The 15,537-nt window shown below is 37.3% G+C and overlaps 1 protein-coding gene across 1 annotated transcript in view; it reads left to right on the forward strand.

Annotated features, from left to right (window-relative positions):
* LOC113089396 (plexin-A1-like) overlaps positions 1-15,537 on the forward strand; it is a 111,054-nt gene that overhangs the window by 23,242 nt on the left and 72,275 nt on the right. Inside the window, exons 2-3 of the mRNA XM_026256005.1 lie at positions 804-2,165; positions 6,528-6,710. Coding sequence (XP_026111790.1) covers positions 990-2,165; positions 6,528-6,710 — 1,359 coding nt within the window. The 5' untranslated portion in view covers positions 804-989. The remainder of the gene's footprint in view (positions 1-803; positions 2,166-6,527; positions 6,711-15,537) is intronic.

Here is a 15,537-nt window from a genome sequence, read left to right on the forward strand (position 1 = left end):
GCCATAGATCACTGACAAGCTACGCAATATCGCCTTCATTATCAAAGACGAATCATCAGTGGCCATCCAGAGCCGGTTTTGAGGAACACTGGTCTAAACTTATGACCCAGATACTACTGGTCTAATTTTATGGCCCATTTATTAATAATAATTGGTTTATTGCATATTTTTAGTACAGCATGTCACTACCTTCCAACATAATACTGGATTGTATAATCATGGAGTACAGAAAAAAAAAATTATCACAATGCATCGATGTGGAATTCTTTATGGTTTTTCACTGCAATCTGTGTTCTCAGAGCAGTGAATTAGAATAATTTTGATTTGACTTGAAACAGCACAATATAATTGTCTTGCCCCTGTAAAGTTCAGAACAACTTCAAGCATTTCAGACCTCTACGACTTACTTTAGACTTGCTCGGTTTCAGGGCTCTTTTAAAGGTGCACGGTTATGTACTTGCATACTTCATCTGCACAAAGCTGCTGTCACACACTTGTGATGATGGATGTCTTATGCCAGTATTGATCCAAGACCAACTCTACAGCTGCGGTGTTGCATAGTGAAGAGTTTGTATAAAACTGAATCTGCAAATCCATCTTCACTCCCAGAGCTATCAGTCTCCATAAATAAAAGTTGACACTGTTCACCTCATTTGACCACGTAATTATAAATGATTTGTGGCAAAATTAAAGATGTTGTCTTTACTCTCTTTCCTCAATGTTTGACTTTGAGAAATAATGCATAATGAATCGATTATGTTCTATTTGCACTCATAATGTTTTTTTGTTTTTTTGCCCTGCAGGAGCCCCGGACGAGGAATTGAGGTGGATGCTGAAGTGGATGACTGTTTTGTGAGAAGGCAAGGAAGCGTTGAATCAATAAAGCCTGTGCTTCCCCCCTTCCTTGTTTGTTGAGTATATTTAAAAGCCCCCATTTGAAGACATAGCGTGGACCACCATATCCTTCGCTTGTGAGGGCCAGCGCAGATATGTGGCCTCAGCAGGGGCCGCAATGCTTTGTAAGCCCAAGGACTGCGGTCGTCCTTGGGCTTCTTACCGTCTGCATCTCCCCTCACCTTTCTGAAGGATCCTCAGAGCCATTTAGGTCCTTCTCACCTTCTGACTGGGGACTAACACATTTAGCTATCCATAACAAGACAGGGGATGTTTATGTTGGCGCGGTAAACTGGATCTACAAGCTTTCTAGTAACTTGACCAAGTTGAGGAGTCATATGACGGGTCCCGTAGTGGACAACGAGAAATGCTATCCACCTCCAAGTGTACAGTTATGCCCCCATGACCTTGCCCCAAATAGTAATGTGAACAAGCTGCTACTAATAGATTATTCCCAAAACCGTCTCATTGCTTGTGGAAGCACCTCACAAGGCATCTGTCAGTTTCTACGCCTGGATGATCTTTTCAAGCTTGGTGAGCCACACCACCGTAAGGAACACTACCTCTCCAGCGTCATTGAGTCGGGAACCATGTCTGGGGTCATCATCTCTGAGGGTCAAATCAGCAAGCTATTCATTGGCACTCCCATCGATGGTAAATCAGAGTACTTCCCAACTCTCTCGAGCCGTAAGTTGATGGCCAATGAGGAGGATGCGGACATGTTTAGCTTTGTCCACCAGGATGAGTTTGTCTCCTCCCAGCTGAAAATCCCCTCAGATACGCTGTCCAAATTCCCGACGTTCGACATCTACTACATATACAGCTTTAGCAGTGAACAGTTTGTCTACTACTTGACCTTGCAGCTGGATACCCAACTTACTTCTCCTGATGCCAGTGGGGAACAGTTTTTCACCTCGAAGATCGTACGACTTTGTATCGACGATCCCAGGTTCTACTCCTACGTAGAGTTCCCAATCGGTTGCACCAAAGATGGCGTGGAGTATCGACTGATCCAGGATGCCTACTTGGCCAAACCCGGAAAGCAACTTGCAAACTCTTTAGGAGTGTCCGAGCAAGAGGACATATTGTTTACAGTCTTCTCTCAAGGCCAGAAGAACCGGGCCAAACCCCCAAAAGAATCGGCACTCTGCCTGTTCACCCTGACGAAAATAAAAGAGAAGATCAAGGAAAGAATTCAGTCGTGCTATAGAGGAGAGGGCAGGCTGTCTTTGCCCTGGCTGCTCAACAAGGAGCTACCATGCATCAACTCGGTAAGTCCACTCTCTGATAGCAGGCCATTAAGACACATTGCATGGCTACAACGATTGATTTGTTGGGTTGGATGAATGGGCTTGCTTCAGTAATGTCCTCTCCCAGAGTTCAACTTCCATTATCTTGGTGCAAAGGGTGATTGTGATTAGATATAAGTGGAGAAGTTGTAGATCAGACTAGGGTTGTGAGGCTGGGAACGTTAAGGAGTGGCATAGTAAAGTCCTCTAGATGACTAGAGTCTACGTATTGGGTTGGTGATTGCAAATTTAAGGACAAGAGGAAGACTACTGTATAATCATTGTCAAAAATCTAGACTATTACCTTGTGTTTAACTGTGTCTGATAGTCTAACTTAATTTACATTGTTGTAGAATATAAATATCACAAGCACTCTTGCTGTCACCCACCTCCTGTTTCCTTTTGCGTCCATCCTTTCTCGTTGTCTTTCTCCCAAGTGCTTCCATTATTCAGTCAGACAGGAACATCATTAGGGGAGTTGAGTAAATTTCATGAGTTGCTCTCTCGCTCATGCTATCTAATTCATTTAGCGAGGCTTGATCCCATCTTCTCTGCCATCAGAGTCCGCTGGGACCAGGGCTTGCTGTTCGTCCTCTCTTTCGCTCGCTCTTAATCTATTTCTCCTCATTCGTCTCTGTTCGTCTCACTCGCTCTGTCTTTCTTGGGGCTTTCTGTGGCAAAGAATGGCTTTCATTTAACCAAGCACTCAGAGATGAAGATCCCCATTTTTATTTTTCTGACTCATTCCAAATTGGTTTGATCTTTGCTCTTTCTTTATATTCAAAGTCTATCAGTAGAGCTCTAACCGGGTGGAATAATAGAGGATGGAAGACATTTTTGTGAAGCAAAACAGAGAGCTAGAGTGGCTAAATGTGTGATGTTTGAATACTTCAACACTAGAAATCATCCAAAGCTCAGTATTTTTTGTTTCATAAAATTAAAATATATAATAATGGGTTCTTCGCATTGTGCTTACCACTGGCTTAGTATCTTTGAAATCTTTGCTTATGGCCATTTTTAATCCTGCTATGCCTGGCCTTTACATAACTGAGCTAAAATTTCAGTCCTAAAATTCTACAGTGTGAAACAATTTAGGCAGATCCTATAGATGGTTGACTAGTCGTCCAACGAACAAGTTAATTAGTGATTCAGTGGCAATTACAGTGCCGCTTTTAAAACCTCTTCAACCTTGAGCGATTGAATGAAGAATGAGTTTTACTCTGTGTCCAAATGCTCAGGTTTCATTGAAGTGCATCAATCTGCGTCCAGGATGCATACAGGGGTGTTATGCTAGTTTTTTTAGAGCCTTTCATATGACACAAACATTTATATTTCTTTTTCAAAAAGCCCTTTAATTTTAGATCCAATTGCTAGATTAAAAAAAAAAACTGTTAAAGAAAGTAGCTTATTTTTGCCATCTAAATAGAAATCTAAAGTATCTTTTGCACAGTCAATGGTGGAAAATATAAATCATGTTTAAAAAATATTATTTCTAAACAAATCAAAGGAAACCTTTAGCAATTTCAAATGGGCTTAAGGTTTTTAAAACCACAACACATACATATTTGGCTTTCATAATGAACATCAAAGGAATAATTGATTAAAAAATTTATACTTCTGTCATTTACTGACCTGAAGATGGATGTCAAATGAGTTTGCAGTGACATAATAGTTTAGTAAATGATTACACTTTCTGGGTTTTGGATGAACTATTCCGTCTGATTATAATTTGTTCAGTTTGGTTGTTGTTGGCGTGCTGCTTGACGTCAGTGATTAAGTACACCACTAATTAACCGGTGCTCCTGTAATGTGTTCTTACTCACAGGGACAGAAATGAGCTGTTTAAATCTCATCAGAACAGAATGCAGAAAATCTGGTGCTGCTCAAATGATTCACGCTGATCAGATCAGACAGCACGTTGTTTAATATAACTCGTTTAACGCTTAAAATCTAAACATAGTTTATACAGTCACATGTCTCGCTCCGTCTCGCTCTCCCTCTGGAATGTGGTGTGTTTGGTTTCGCCTCTGCCCCGAGCAGACACATAATCAGCAGTCTGAAAACATCTCTCACACACACTCACACATGTCTATTGTGTATGTTGTGTATGTTATTATATGTGTATGTGTGTGTGTGTGTATTGGTATTTCCCTCTGAAACATGTTTAGTCCTGCATTAGTTTTCACCTCGCTAGTAAAGTGTGAATGTTTGTTCGTGTGTCTGAGAGAATGTAATTACTTTAGCACACACACTTTTGAGTGAATGCAATACTCATCTTGTCTGTGTGACCCATGAGGATTGAGAGAACACTGCATCAAATCAGCTGTCGATCAAGTGTGAAATAGCAGTGGGACTAAAGCTCTGATCCTAAATGCAAAAAAGAATAATAGGCTCTCATGACCTTCTGAGAGGCCTGCTTTGGGCCAAATTATCACAAATTATCACATACATATATTATGTCAGGTAAGATGATCACCATGTTTAGAATGACACCATCATATTTAAAAATGTGATATTAATCAAAAATAATTCGTTTTTTTCTACTGTAAAATCTGTATCTTTAGATTTAGATCTCCTTCAATGCTTTCAGAATTTTTGCTTTTTTTTTAAATTTTGCTTCTGTATTTTAAAATATTGTAATTTTTTATAATAACATTTTAATGACATTTATTAATTTAACAAAAAATAGTACAAACTTTGCTAACTTGATTATTTTGAACAAGTATTAACTTAGACATTATGATTAATGTGCCTTTAGCCCCATTGTGCTTTTTTACAAAGAAGGCAATTTTTATAATGCATTGCATCACACTTAGTGAAAAACTCCATCTAGTACAAATTTCTGTTATGTTTTTTTTGTACAGCCGTTCACAGGGATTTCCTTTATGCTAATAGTTTAAAGTCTGTCTACACAAGGCTGATATTTAAATAAGCTCAGCTCATGATGGCATGAAGATGTTGAATTAAATTACTTTTGATGTTTTCAAAGCGATAAATAAATCCCACAGCCGAGCTTTCAGTGTGTGTGTGTGTGTGTGTGTGTGTGAGTGTCTGACTGCTTGACATCAGGTTTTTAGCTCAGAGGAGAAAAAGTGAGTTTGCTAAGTGAATTGATGCCCGTCTGACTCCTTCCTCTTTCTTTTCTTCTCTTTCCTTTCTTCCTGCTGTGAGCTAGAGACTCTTCTGGATGGATTAAGACAGAAAGAAAAACAAAGAGAAAAGGGGAGGTGAAGAGAGAAAGACAGAGAAAGTTATTGATGTGTGTCTGGGCGGATTTAGAGGACACACACACATACACACACACACACACACACTTAGCCTTCTGAATGAGCGAATACCACAGGCTGCTGTTTATATATAAAGCAAAGACTAACCTAAACTCTGATCCTAAAAGAAAATTTCACAACATTTAGTTTAATTTATTTTTAGCTTCGTGACCAGAGGAAGGTTTTTTCAGATTTAGCTCACTTCAGAAGTTTTCTTTTCCAAGGTACAGCTGTAAAGTGTGGCAAGTTAGCCAAAAATATTTTGCCCTTTAAACATTTTTTGGAAACTCTAAGCAATGTTTGTTCAAACTTTATTCAAAATACATGGTGGAAAAGTGGAATTTTGTGAATGGATGGCATTCACGTTCTGTTCTTTCTTTGGAGTTCTTTGGGCACAGATTCCATCAGCGAGGAACTTCCTGTACACTGACAATAAAACAGAACAGGATTCTGGAAGTAAACAATCCATTCGGAATCTCTGTGTATATCGATAATGATATAGATTGAGCGTCAGGTTAAGAAAGAAAGGCTTCTTTAGAAATTTCCAGTTTCAATAAAAATATTGTGCAGCACAACTGTTTATAACATTGATAATAATCAGAAATGTTTCTCGAGCAGCAAATCAGCATATAAGAATGATTTCTGAAGATCATGTGACACTGAAAATAAAGCTTTCATCACAGATTTTTTTAATTGTAATAATATTTCACAATTTTTACTAAATTTTTAATCAACTGAATGGTAGTGTATATATCACATAACAGATACTTAACAATAGCAGTGTGTTTGAAAAAAAAAAAAAAGAACAGTACATTTTTTTTTTTAATTATTGTAAATACTGTATCTGTTAGGCTTTTCCCACTCTTTAACTTTCACGTCCTCACGTCCTCTTTCCAGGGTTTCCTGCAATACAGTGACCTTGCGTTTCCATTATGTCATCCATGTGATAAATAACCTTACCGCTGTGTGTGCGTGTGACTTCCACTGATATTGTTTTTAGGAAAACCCGCCCTGACAGTGCGTCTGACCTTTAGGTGGAGTCCCTTTCTCTAACCCTCCCTCCGTTTGTCTCTTCCAGCCTCTCCAGATCGATGATAACTTCTGCGGGCAGGATTTTAACCAGCCTCTAGGGGGCACCAGCACTATCGAGGGCATCCCGCTCTTCATAGACAAAGACGACGGAATGACTTCGGTAGCTGCTTACGACTACCGCGGGAACACAGTGGTTTTTGCAGGAACACGCAACGGCCGAATGAAGAAGGTAAGAGTCGTAGAGTTTCACATCTTATTATTTTTTTATACTCTGTTTGCATTATTGGTATATTCTGGGATTTTATTTTAGAGAACCTCTTTGTTTTGTTGACTTCACCCATTGCGGAAAGCAAGAAAATTAATGAAAATTTGGATGCAATCTTTGTGTTTTGTGTTGTACTTTCGTTTAAAGTTGCTATGATGATGGAGAATTGTTGGGCTTTGAGAAGAGTAAAACCGTCAGCCAATTAGTTAAACTGACAAAACTGTTAAAGGACACATTAAATCAAGTTTAGTTTCTTCATGTGTGACTGATTTATTGATGAAAATTTCTTGGGATAATTATTTTTTCATTTTTCACACAAATTAATTTGCTCTACTACTTCAGATTTAATAGAAACTGTCAACCAACCAGTTAAACTGACAAAACCATTAAAGAGAACATGAAATCAAAAACAATCCTGTTTAGTTTCTTAATAGATGTTCCTGCTTTTATTTTGAAATATTTATCTGATTTCTTCTGATACCGCTTTTCATCCGATATCACTTAGGCTTGAACTGTTGGTTAAAGTTAACAATGAAAAATGCTGTTTTAATGTTGCCTTTAAAACTTAAGCATGTTGTTATCCAGTGATGAATGCTGATTAGCTTCAGTTTTTGTGCTTGGGACTGTAATTAACTATTAAACGCTGTAGATGTCTACAGCAGACATTTGGAGATGATTGAAACATTGCATGCGATAACATAACATTCACATTAAATGGATTTCTTATGTTTGTGTTATTGTTATTTGTAAGTCTTTTTGAAAAAGAGCTGGAGATTGAGACATTTCTGAACTGGGACAGTGTGCTTCAGCTCAAGTATTCAAGGATTTATTTTTGCAATTTTAAGGTGTGAAATGTGCAGCATGCATCAGGTGGGTGAGTGTATGATGAGCTCAGAATGAGGTGCTTTCACCATATTGTGTGTGTGTGTTCACACTCACTGGAGCATCACATGATGGATTCACTGAGATGTGAAATAGAGGACAGACTCTGTCCATCCCTGAGAGACGGACTGAAGATGTGAATGAAATACCCAGCAGCTTAATGTTATGTATGACAGTCAGTCAGTCACAGAAGAGCTCTTCTCACACAGCATCTTCCTCTACTGCGTGTCTTTGGTTTGTGGTATTAGGACTCTTTTCATATTTAGTCTTTCAATGTGAACCTAAATCAATTCAGAATCAGAGTTTGCTGTAATTGGTTGATTTGAAAGTGTTTTTCAGATCCTGGGCATCAGCCACTATAGTTATGTGTAATTTACATGCTTTCATGTTCCCTTATGCATCTTAATTTTTTAATGCAGAAGTAATCTATTTACTGTGAATGAATAAAGTGCAGTAAACCGTAAAACTATTTGCAATGTAAAAAAGAGTGCTTATGATTGTGGTAATAAGTTAAAATAATGTTATAACAAATGCCAATTTGCAATATCGAGCAGCGTAACAGGCTAGCATATAATACAAAAATAATATTATTTTTGTACAGCTAAAATAACTGGAAACATCACACATTCAAGATACAGATATGCCAGTGTTTGCTCGTATATTAAAAATAAGTGGCTGACCGATATATCGGCCGATATTTAAAATTTTTATTTGCCCAAATATTTTATTTTCTGTTTGGACAACACGTGTTGTAAGCAGGACGGTTATTTTGAATCAAAAAGTTATAAGTTAGGATAAAATAAAAATAAGAAATAAGAAATAAATAATTCTATATTTTAGTTTTTTAATTATTTTAACAAGTCTTCAATGTGATTCATTTTAAAATGTACAAATGTAAAAAAAAATAAAAAATAGGTATGTACTCCGTACGTATGTAAAAGAAATTTAGTTGAACAACTGCTTATCTTTAAATTAAATAGTGTGATGTGATAAACATCGCCTTGGCCGTCAAAAAAACGTATCGGTTGACCATTACTCTTATACATTAATCTTAGCTGTTTGGGCACGAGGAACCCTTCTTGAACTCTTTCCGTCTGGGTTTACCGTGCTAGACAATTCAGTCTGGTCAAATCAACAACAGATGGACAGGCCAACTGAGCCGAACACACACACGCACATGAAGTCTGAAGTCACAGTAAAGTCGCCAGCCTCAGTCTCTCTGTAATAATGTTGTTAATTATGGCTCCAAACTGCTCCGGATTCCTCTGTTGAGCTTTTCTGGTCTTGAGTGTCAATAGCAGGTGTTTTTGTCCTCTCTTACCACACACCCAGAATTCAGTGTCAAATATAAAGCAAAACGAATATAAACAGTGATTTTTATGCATATTGTGTCATCAGACACTTTGAGTTTTGCTGTTTTTAGAAGTTAAACTTCTTGTAAGCTCAAGACAGTTTATAGAGACACTATTTAACCAAGTCTTCACAACAAGTCATACAATCCATCTTAATTTAAAATCCACACAAAACACCAAATATATAATTAAGTACAGGTTAAAAAAAAAAAAAATCTATAACAGTGTACAAAACATCTAAATAATTCCATACTTTAAAACCCTCAATATTATTTATTAATTTGTAAAACATAATTCTTGTATTATTCTTGCTTTAATAAGACTTCTGAAAGTACCATCCACATAATTTCCTTCCTTCCTTTCTACTTTTTCCTTCTAGTTAGAACAATTGCAGTCTTTGCTTGGCCAACAATAACATTTAATAAATGCCCCTTTTCCTACTTTCCTTCCAATATTTAACACCATAAATAAAACCAACATTGTTTAAAACAACCTTGAAACCTACAAAAATGTATTGAAGCCTTAAAAAAAGATTACAATACAAAAATCAATTGAATATTGTTTCTCTATTTTCACAGAAAGGACACTTGCTTTCAGCAGACCGGTTAATAATACATATAAATGCATTCACAGCAACAATTCTATGTAATAATTTACTTTGCAAATCTCCAATAATTTTGGTCAGTGTTGGTTTAGACAATATTCTCCATTCAGGTTTACAATTCTCATCAACCCCAAAATGTGATTTTTTTTTTTTTTTTAATAAGGGATATCGGTTTTACTCTTGAGCTTATCTTTGTTTTTTAACACTTTTACACTCCTCTCATAAAGGTGTTTTCTCCACACCTAAGCATATTTCCAAACCAATATTGTATCTGATCATTAAACTCCTCTCTTCTTTAGTGAAAAGTATTTTAACACTGTCCAAGAAAGCTCCAGCTATCCTCGTTGGTTTTATTCCCAGACACTGCATGTTGCATCAACTCTCTCAAAGTTGCATTCACAAATGTCCAACAATTGCCACAAGGTGACCACTTTCTCATTGATCAAACTTTGGGTTATTTCAGAAAATGACTTTTCACCTATGTCCAATCTTGCTCCTCCCACTAAAGGTTCCTTCAGGAGCCAAGACAATGACAATGCAGGTGTCTTCCCTGATATTTTTATAAAACTCCATGCTTTTAAAATACTGTAACAATGTAAGGGTAGATCTTTCAAGTCTTTGTCCACCCACTTGGTCCAAAAAAGATTTTTAGTGAGTCCCATTAACCACACTCTCCATTATGAGATTTGCTCCAGACTCTCATGTATTATTTTTTACAATAAATGACTTTTTTGCACAAGCTGTAACCTGAACGCTGTTTTTCAACTTTGTAGGTGACCAAGCCCTTGTCCCCTTTCATTTCTTGGTAGAAATAAAACACATTGTGGAACCCAGTGCACCTTGCCCCCCATATGACATTAGAGTAAAAATGGCCCGTTGACATAGAATATAGCATCCCTGATAGGGAACACTCCTGTCTTATCCCTCTATTAGCTCCAAAAGGAGCACTTAAACCACCATACTTACAATGTCACTCTATAGCATTTTAATTAAATGTATACATTCATGAGGAAAAACCAAAAAGTATAAAAACAATTCTATAAATTCTTGTGCTCTACTTGATTGAAGGCTTTCTCCTGGTCCAACGAAATGAGACCAAAATTATGACCAGTCAATTTTGCCACTTCAAAAACATGAACTCTGTTTACAGTGATGCTATCAATAATATTTCATGCAAGTGAAAGCCGCCTTGTAATTAAAGTATATTACATTGTAAAATGCTCATAATCAGATTACACTTACTTTTTCTATGGGTTACAATTTATAGAGATGGTAAAAAAATATTTCTTTTTTTTTTAAGTGTTCAAGTTTTTCAATAAAATATTTTACATATTTATGATTTAATTAATAAGTAGCTTTTATCAACTTACAAATCCACTGCAGTAATTGAATTAAACCCAATTTGGGCAACCCTAGATTGGTGTGATTTTTCAATGCATTTTATGATGATAAAATGTTTACTTTCTCTTGCTTTTTCTATCAATATGGTTCATTTATTGGCAAGTTTAAAACAAGTTAATTGGTGTAACAGAATATATTGGCATGCTTTGTTAAAAAAAAGAAAAGAAAAAAACATTATTTTTCAAATACTATACATTATTGTAGGTCCTCTATGCCCGGCCTCTCTCAAACACGTTGTTTTCTACAAAGTCCCTCCTTCCGACAAGCACAGTCTGCTCTGATTGGCCAGCTGACCCAGTGCACTGTGATTGGCCGAACACTGCAAACATTCGTCAGAAATGTAATGCCCCTTTCCATTATCAAAATAAATGTAAAGCCAGTTAATAATGTCCCTAGTTTTACATTTTATTTTAAATAATATCTCTTTGGATTTGAGACTTTAGTCTTTTCAACTTTACAGATCTTTTTCTTGAACCAAGAGCTTGTAACACTCCAAAGAGAAAGAAGAAACCACTTTAATAAAATGGTAAAAACAGACAATTATAATAAAAGATGGGTGAATAACGTATTCTGGGAATACACTGTGCACACACACACAGAGGAATGCTGTATTATCGCTCGTCTTACATGCAGTTCAAAGTGTTGGCTGTGATTGGAGCAGCGGAGGTTAATTACACACGTGTGTGTGCACATAGCAGCGCTGCTGGGTCTTGTGTGTGTTGTGCTGAGCGCTACACGTCTGTAATTAGTGTCTCAGCGTGAGATCTGGCTGAGAACACACACACACACACACACTCCGTCATTCACACACACCCATTCACTCTGGCGTGTTTCCCTTTGAATGATTATTGATTATTACTCCGATTCATCAGCATAGATTAGACTGTGATGGATTATTACAGATGGCACTGTGTACGTTATGACAAACAGCATCTGTTCATCGGTTGTTTTGCAGTGTTTTTGTGGATGATAGATGTTGGATGGTTGTTTTCATTTGGTGTTAAACACAAACTTTAAACAGTGTGGAGTCCGTTGGTCTGTCTTGTTTGATTTTCTTTTTTTTAATGAAGAAATTAATACTTTTAAATAATGCATCCATTCATCAATGATGCATTAAATTGATCAAAATATGTGTAATTCTGCATTTATGTTTAACAATAAATGCTGTTCTTTTGAGATTTCTTTGAATCAAAGAATCCTGAAAAATAAAATGTATCACAGTTTCCACAAAAATATTGTGCAGTGCAACTGTTGAAACTTGATGTTTCAAATATTGGTTTGTATATATGTCAGAACAGAAGGCTGATTTAGCTGAATAATATTGGGAAAGTGGAAAGATTTAAACCTATGATTAAAAACTCTTTGAATATCTAATTGAAACTCTGAAGAGAATGTATGGTTTTTATCCCTCTTAGCAGTAAATGACTGAGTATTGATTGAGTATCATAAGTGCAGGTTCACAAAACAATACTTAAGTGTAGTAATGAAGTACAGCTCCTGCAGTACTGGATCTCTGACAGCTGTCAGGTTCATTGTGTTCTGCTGATTGTGTTTCATGATGTAGGATGTGTTTTCAATTACAGTCTCCATGAACGAGAGGAGCTTCCAGAGGATCTCATGCAGAAGAATGAATGCACACGCACACGTACACGCACACACTCTTATCAGGACTTGTGTTGTTGATCCAGGATAAATGCTTTAAATCTGGAAGCGTCATTTTAATATTATTTATATAAATTTTTATATATATTTTGAGTTTTCATTTTTTATTTAGCTTCATTTCAATTTTAGTGATTTTTAGTACTTTAGTGCAACTTTCTTATTTTACTTCTATTTAATTATATTGTTAAGTTCTAATTTTCTCAAGTTTTTTATTCTAATATTTAACATTTTTCCAGCTATATTTTGGTATTTGGTATTTTTAGTTAACAACAACACTGGTCAACATTACAAAAACAATACAATGCACCTTTATAACCAACCATGATTGAAATAGTTTTTGACTGGTGTGTGAACTGTTAGTTAATTATTAATTAGTCTGTTTTTCACAGAGTGATCAGGGACACACTGTCATAGTGAACAGTCATTGAGTGTCAGCTGTGAGCGTGCTAAATTAACTCTGAGACTGCTGTTTTTAAGTCTGAATTCAGTCCGTTCACACTAAGAACCGCAACTATAAAAATAAGCATCCACATTGATGCACGATAATGTTCTCTTTATTATGAGTTTTGTTGTCTGCCGCTTTACATGCTCAATCTTTTTAAAATCTGCGTGTAGTTGTAGTTGTAGACGTCTCTCTCTCTCTCTCTGTGTGTGTGTGTGTGTGTGTGTGTGTGTGTAATTGTCACATGGTGATCATATGCCACTGGATGCTCCTGTTTGAATGTTCCCACGGTCATGTCCTAAACATACACATGGACGCCTCGAGACCATCTCACAAAGAGTGCAGTGTTCATCACATCACATCACATCACACACACACACGTGCTTAGACACGAGGACGAGCACAAAGACACATCTGTCTGTCTTTGAGTATTTGTGTGTGTATGTGTGTGTGTGTGTGTGTGTGTGTGTGTTGTGGTGTTTCAGGCCTGGTATTAAATCGGATGAGAGTCAGACTAAACACACACACACTCTTTCCTCTTTGACCTTTAAGTGTATTCAGTGTGTGTGTGTGTGGTCAGAGAGTGAGACAGGACGGCTGAGTTAAGTGATGCTCAGGTGATGCTTGAGGTGAACTCATATTCATGGATCTTAGACGTCGGGTAAAGATCACATGACACATGCAAACAAATCAAATGTTTTGTTCTTTTTTTAATAAGTCCTTATTTAAATGTTTTATAAAAAATACATTTTTATAATTTATTTGTTTTACATCAACTTGCAAAACATTATTAATGAATTATATTCTTATACAGCTCCCTGTAATACTTCATTCTAGTCTGTTTCAGCAGTTAAATATTCCTGACAAATGACAGTTTACCATGCAAACTCTGTGTAACCTGATGCACAGGCATGAAATGATTCGCTAATGGTTTGAGTCTCTGCGCTTTCTGCAAAGAAAATAACATTTCAGATAAATGTCATATCCTATATTCATTCATAACTATCTGGTAAAAGGTAACAAAATGCATGTGATAATGTTCTTTGCGTCGAGCTAAAGGTCCATCTGTGAAACATCATCTCATATGCTCGTGTTTGGTCTAGTAGGATGCAGCTCTACACATCTGTCCATCCTAAATGAGCCTTTCTGTGCGAGTGTGTGTGTGTTTCCACATCGTGTTTCTATGGTAACTTAAGGGATTCTTCAGTTGTTCAGTCTCTTCAAGTGAAATTAAATCATATCACACACACACACACACACACAATAACACACTCGCCTCGGTTTAATAACACACTGCATGTAAAGATTTTGCCAGCTGTTCTGACATTTTAATCAGCGCATGTGTGTGTGTCAAGGTGTTTCTCTGTGTTATTGTAATAGTGTCAGAATGAAGCTGGTGAAGTGTGTGAGGCTACAGAAGTGCAGCGACTGCATCTTTACCAGCTAGTTAATTAGCTGCGTGTGTGTCTGTGTGTGTGTGTATGTGGAAACTGGGGTTTAGTGGGAAAATGCAGCAGCAGCAGAGCATGTCCTGCTTTATTAGACCCTCGTCGGCTTTGTTATTTACTATGTGTGTGTGTGTGTGTGTGTCTCGTGGGGCCGATAGCGCTGCAGTCACACTCAGTTCTGTCTGAAGGCAGACGCTTGTTAAACTGAGAGCCGAAGCGGAGCTGTTTTATGTACATGTGTGGTATAAACTGAGCTGTCCCTGCCGTCCTGGAACACCTCGCTGAACTGACTGTAGTCATAATGAATGTTTGTTTCAGGATTATCCTGGAGTGTATGTCATTCAATCAGTATCTGCATCTGAAACCAGAACCACAGAAACAAGCCTTTATATTTCTGAATGATTTCTGTGTGATAGTCAGATAATACAGAGGATGTGTGTTACTGCGCTTTTACCTCCAATAATGAATGTTACACCATCGTTCAGAGGTGCAAAAGACACACACACACTGTCTTTAATATTGTCTATTGCTGTTGTTTTGTTGCCATACAGTATTCGCTCAAGTCTGTATTTCCCTTTCAATACTTCACTCGTACTGCGTCGAAGACGCTTATGGGAAAAACTAATTTTTTCTCCTGAACTGAAGCCTTATTCAATCATGCAGTGAAACTGCATGGCCATTGGATCGTGCAGTGTTATTAAAACAAACCAATGGCTCAGCAGTGATGCTGCACGAACCTATGGCAGCGAAGCCCGCCAAAATGGGCGGGGAATCTGGCTATATATTGAACGCTTCACCACAGGAATTCAGTTTTCTTCTCCTTCAGCGACGACGTCACATCACTTTGCTGAACTGCTCGCAGTTGACACGCCCCGCACTGGACTACGACTGCCGGTCCCCGCTGCAGATACATTGCTTCTCTGCGGCCATCCGACGAGAGAGAGAGATTGAAAGAGCAAATTTCTCTATAAGAGCCTTTTCTACGGCGTTGTTTCAAATG

This window comes from Carassius auratus, chromosome 6 (assembly GCF_003368295.1).
Source record: "Carassius auratus strain Wakin chromosome 6, ASM336829v1, whole genome shotgun sequence".
NCBI lineage: Eukaryota > Metazoa > Chordata > Actinopteri > Cypriniformes > Cyprinidae > Carassius > Carassius auratus.